The sequence below is a fragment of the Choloepus didactylus genome, chromosome X (genome assembly GCF_015220235.1).
Source record: "Choloepus didactylus isolate mChoDid1 chromosome X, mChoDid1.pri, whole genome shotgun sequence".
Taxonomy (NCBI): domain Eukaryota; kingdom Metazoa; phylum Chordata; class Mammalia; order Pilosa; family Megalonychidae; genus Choloepus; species Choloepus didactylus.
The window spans coordinates 160,958,263-160,964,197 of NC_051334.1; the positions used below are offsets into that span (position 1 = coordinate 160,958,263).

Here is a 5,935-nt window from a genome sequence, read left to right on the forward strand (position 1 = left end):
ATGAAGGATATAAAAAGACATTGGATGACCATAAAGAAGAATTTTTAAGCTTGCAAAACAACTGGCAGAACATATGGGAATGGAAGGCACAATAGAAGAGATGTAATACACAATGAAGACATTCAATGGTAGATTTGAACAGGCAGAAGGATCAGTGAACTGAAAGACAAGATGTCTGAAATCCTACACACTAAACAACAAATAGGGAAAAGTATGGGAAAATATGAGCCGGGACTCAGGTAACTGAATGACAACATGAAATGCATGAATATACATGTTATAGGTGTCCCAGAAGGAGAAGAGGTGGGAAAGGGGGCAGAAAGAATAATAGAAGAAATAATCACTGAACATTTCCCAACTCTTATGAAAGACATAAAATTACAGATTCAATATACTCAGCATACCCCAAACAGAATAGATCCCAATAAACCTACTCCAAGACACTGATCAGATTGCCAAATGTCAAAGACAACGAGAGATTCTGAAAGCAGCAAGAAAAAAGTGATCCATCACATACAAGGGCAGTTTATCCGAGTATGTACAGATTTCTCCACAGAAACCATGGAGATGAGAAGGCAGTGATATGATCTATTTAAGAGACTGAAAGAGAAAAACTGCCAACCAAGAATTCTGTTTCTGGCAAAACTGCCCTTCAAAAATGAGAGAGAGCTTCACTGCCACCACCACCATGAATGGTGTAGGGAAAGCATGCACTGACATGAAACACAAGTATAACAAGTGCTTTAATTGCTGGTTTGCCAAGAAGTTCCTCAAGAGGGACAGCTCCAATGACCCTTGCACTGACCTCTTCAAGCACTACCAGCAGTGTGTTCAGAAAGTAATAAAGGAGAAGGAGATTCCTATTGAAGGACTGGGGTTCATGGGCCACAGTAAAGAAAGGCCTGAAAGCTCATCTTGACCTTGACACTCATCTTGAAAAGGGACTCCTCAAATCAGGAAGTTGAAGATTCTTGATTTTGTCAATTAAGGCTATAAAGATAGCTATCTATCTGATGAAGAGTTTGAGATGAAGGAGTTTTATTTCCTTTTTGATGTTTCCTCTCACTTGTGCACTTTACTATGGGGTGTTTCCTCACTTTCTCTGGCATCTTGCAGGAACTAAGTTTGCTAAAACTGAACAAATTCTGGGAATTGTGGTAGCAATACTTGGTCTGTGATCAATTTTAAATATACCTTGTATGTAAACAATGATAAACTAGTCAGGATGGTCCAGATCACCTGACCTCTTAAGTTGTGCTATGAAGGATATTCAGTACAAACATACTGGGATCATTGTACATGGAAGCAATTGCATAGGACTTCTTTTTCCTCTCAGAGAGCTAATGCAATGAAAAAGGATCTCACTACAACAGTGTCAATGCTTCGAAGCAGAATTTTATTTTTTATACAGTAACAATGTTTTAAAATTGCTAGTGGTCTGTGTTAGCCAAGAAGACAGCTTTTAACCATTCCTTGCCTTAACAGGAGATGTCAAACTGACTTGAAAGCTTCAAGAATGTGGCAGAGAACACCACATCACAGACTACAGTGTAGTTCAGGAATTAAGTTACTTGGGGTAAGTTTAGAGGAAGATCCTAAGTTGCAAAGATTTTCTTTTGTCAGCTTCCAACCCAAGTCAGTAAATTATTGCAACCTGCATATCATAAAATGCTGCATCTGTTTAAATGAGGGGAAAAGTTTGTTTTATTTGCCTTTTTAACTTACACTGCCTTGTAACATCTATAATCATGAAGATGGAATAAATCATATTGTTTCTATCATGATTTGCCCTTAGACCTCAGTGTACTATATGAAACAGTTCTTACCTTGTAACCCACCTTGTAATTCCTGATTGAAAGGTTTGCTTGACATGAAAACACATATGCTAGGCCAGAAATTCACATCTGGACCTCTGGCTTTTGGGAAAAATTGTAGGAAACATCTTGAGCAATCCTCTTCAGTATAAATTGAGAGGGTGAGAAGGATGTTCAAATTAATTAATTGACAGAATAGATATAAGAATTCAGGTATCTAACCCTTTTATGTTAATAGGTCTAAAAAAGATAAGATTCTAGTAGCTACCTTCCTTTATTATCACATCCTGTCAAAAAGATAAATAACATCTTACATGGCCATTGAGGGAATAATTTTTTCTGAATAATTGTACTTTACCTTATTTGACTTCATCTTCCCCATAAAGTGGCTACAACTACCTCAGATACTGTGAAGATTTTAAATTTGATGAGGAATTCTTAATTGCCCTTTCAGGGTGAATTTTTTGCTACTACTGCTCCCAATTTTTATGGCCACAGGATAGTTTTAATCCTAGGAAAAAATAAAGCCAGGACTATCTGCAAACAAATGAGAGAGATTAAAATATTTTCGGATAAACAGACACTGAGTTTGTGAAGAAGAGACCTGTGCTGCAATAAATAATAAAGGGAATGCTAGACACTTATAGGAAAAGACGGGAGAGATGAGTTTGGAGAAGAGTGTAGAAATGAAGACTATCAGGAAGGTTAAAAGGAGAGAGAGAAAAAGAATAAGATATGACATATAAAATCCAAAATACAAAATGGTAGGAGAAAGTACTGCCCTTACAGTAATATCACTAAATGTTAATGGATTAAACTCCCCAATAAAAAGACATAGGATGGCAGAATGCATTAAAGAACAGGACCCATCTATATGCTGTCTACAAGAAACTTACTTTAGACAAAAGGACAAAAATAATGTTGGGAAAAGAGATTTCACACAACCAACCACCAGAAAAAAGGTGGAGTAGCTATTTTAATATCAGACATATTACACTTCAAATATAAAACAAAAGAGACAAAGAAGGACAGTATATATCAATAAAAGGGACAATTTATCAAGAAGACAAAACAAACATTAATATTTATGCACCAAGCCACAGTGCCCCAAAATACATGAGGCAAATGCTAACAACATTGAAGAAAGAAATAAATGCCTCTACAATAATAGTTGGAGGCTTCAATACATGGTTGTCATCAATGGATAGAACATCTAGACAGAGGATCACTAAGGAAACAGAGATATTGAATTGTTTGATAAATGAACTAGAATTGACAGATATTTAAAGTACACACACCCTACAACAGCAGGACACACAGTTTTCTCAAATGATCATGGATTATTCTCTAGGATAGACCACATGTTGGATCACAAAGCAAGTCTCAACAAATTTAAAAATATTGATATTATACAAACCATTTTCTCAGATCATAACGGATTGCAGTTGCAAATCAATAACAGTCAGAAACTTTGAAAATTCACAAATATGTGGAGGCTAAACAATACACTCTTAAAAAATCAGTAGGTAAAGGAAGAAATTACAAGAGAAATTAGTAAATACCTTGAGGCAAGTGAAAATGAAAACAAACAGATGAAAACTTATGCGGAGGAGTGATGTCATCAACATGGCAACATAAATGGCTACTGAAAATGTTTCTCCAGAGATTCCATGAAAAAAAAGAACAATTCTGGCTTGTTTGAAACTCTGGAGGAGGATATAGACTGGAGAAAAACCCTGCAAATGCCAAACTGAAGAGAAGAAATATCAGATAGGAATTTTCTGTCCCAGATCAACCAGTACTCTCCCTTCCCCCTCACTCAGTCTCTTGTCAGAAAGGCACAGAAACAGGAGACTGGAACCCTCCCACCGTGGACACAGATTTTAAAATCTCACAGCAGTGAAAAATACCCTCACTGCTTGAAGACCTGGTGGACAGGGGAGGACATTTTGAGGTCCAGATCAGTGAGGGACAAAGTGACTGAGAAGATGTGGACACAGAATGTTTCCAGCCCTGTGTCTGAAAACCCTTCCCCCACCCATGAGGAAAGCAGCAGGGCTGCTGCTTGGCTTTGGAAATAGCTGGAGTGCTGTGTCGGCTGAGAGAATATTTTGCCACAGATGGAGCCCCAATCAAGCCAGATTTTGTCTGGCAAAGTGAGGGTATAGGAATGCTGCAGGTTCACCAGGTTGGGTCAGACACACACTGTGCTCAGAGGCAAAGCACCCTCTGAGACAATTAAGTTGATGAACAGTGCCATCTTCTGGACAGTCCAGAAAGTGCAAGGGTAGAAAACACTTTTTGAATACTTTCTTAGGAGCACAGGAGCTGGTCAACATGCCCTGCATGGAAACCCGGTCTTGTTTTGGGTGAGAAATACAGGAGAGCCAACTGTTAAAGCAGGGCTCCAAAACAAACCCAGGTCTTGCTAGCCAGTGGAAAATACAGCACCACTGGAAACCAGCAGATTTGTATTACCACACACAGTAAACTTGCTGGGGTGCACAGTATCTACTTCCCACCCCTATGGCAGGCCACGGTGGGAGCCTGATTTGGGGGGAAGAAGACTGGGGGTAGAGCCAATCTGACCATTGGACAAGGAAAGAAGCAAAGAAAATAGAGAGATCAAAGTCAGCCAACAAGGAAACATTATGCAAAAGAGAGAAAACAACCCACAGAAAGCCAATCAAGAAAATCAGGTACATAGACAGCAAAAAATCACAAGCCACATCACAAAATAGGAAGATATGGCTCATCAAAGGAAGAAAGTAACATCTCAACTGAGTTTCAGCAGTTGAAACAAATAATTATAGATGTTCAAAAAATCTTTTAAATCATCAAATCAACAAGGTGAGAGAGAAGGCGGGAGAGAATGTGACAAAAGAGTTGAAGGATATAAAGAAGATACTGGGTGATCATAAGGAAGAATTAGTAAGCTTGAAAATACAAATGGCAGAACTAATGGGAATGAAAGGCACAATAAAAGAGATGGAAAACACAATGGAGACATACCACAGCAGACTCAGAGAGGGAGAAGAAAGGAGCAGTGAGCAGGAATACAGAACATCTGAAATTCTGCATACAAAGGAACAGATAGGGAAAATAATGGACAATTATGAGCAGGGTCTCAGGGAACTGAATGACAACATGAAGTGCATGAACATACATGTTTTAGGTTTACCAGAAGGAGAAGAGAAGGGAAAAGTGGCAGAAGGAATACTACAGGAAATAGTCAATGAAAATTTCCCAACTCTTATGAAAGACATAAAATTACAGGTCCAAGAAGCACAGTGTTCTCCAAACAGAATTGATCCAAATAGACCTACTCCAAGACACTTACTAATCAGATTTTCAAATGTCAAAGACAAAGAGAATTCTGAAAGCAGCAAGAGAAAATCTATCCATCACCTACAGGGGAAGCTCAATAAGACTAAGTGCAGATCTCTCAGCAGAAACCATGGAGGTGAGAAGGCAGTTGAATGACATATTCAATATACTGAAAGAGAATACTGCCAATCAAGAATCCCATATCTGGCAAAACTGTCCTTCAAAAATGAGGGAGAGTTTAAAATATTTACAAATAAAGAGACACTGAGAGGTTTGTGAACAGGAGACCTCCTCTACAGGAAATGCTAAAAAGTGTGCTACAGAAAAACACAATGACAAGAGAGAAAAACACAATGAAACACAATGAAACAATGAAAAGACAAGAGGGGGAGGTTTGGAGAACTGTGTAGAAATGAAGATATCAGGAGACAGAAAGAGGGTAGAGATAAGGCATTTGATGTCAAAGAAGTATAGACTGTTCTAGAGGCCTGATTGTGTAGATATAGAAATGGATAACACAATATTGTGTGATGGTAGCACAATATTGTGTGTACACTCAAAAAAGATAACTGTGAATATGGTTGAAAGAGGAAGATTAAGTGTATGTATGACACCAGAAAGAAAGAGAAAATAAAGACTGGGACTGTATAACTTAGTGAAACCTAGAGTGGTCAATGATTGAGATTAAATGTATAAATATAGTAATGTTTTGCATGAGGGAGCAGCAAGAAGGAATGAAGTTGTGAGTTACGCAATGAAATGAATGGACTATGAGGACCAAAGGTTGAGTGAAA

At 38.1% G+C, this 5,935-nt stretch overlaps 1 protein-coding gene across 1 annotated transcript; it reads left to right on the forward strand.

Annotated features, from left to right (window-relative positions):
- The first annotated feature begins 688 nt into the window (after positions 1 to 688).
- LOC119522035 (TP53-regulated inhibitor of apoptosis 1-like) lies at positions 689 to 919 on the forward strand. Its single transcript, XM_037820758.1, has one exon. It carries the CDS (start codon positions 689 to 691, stop codon positions 917 to 919), a length of 231 nt encoding a protein of 76 aa, XP_037676686.1.
- Positions 920 to 5,935: the final 5,016 nt, after the last annotated feature.

Bases quoted from the DNA above. Each gene is read 5' to 3' on its own strand.
- LOC119522035 (XM_037820758.1), top strand. From the start codon at position 689: ATGAATGGTGTAGGGAAAGCATGCACTGACATGAAACACAAGTATAAC.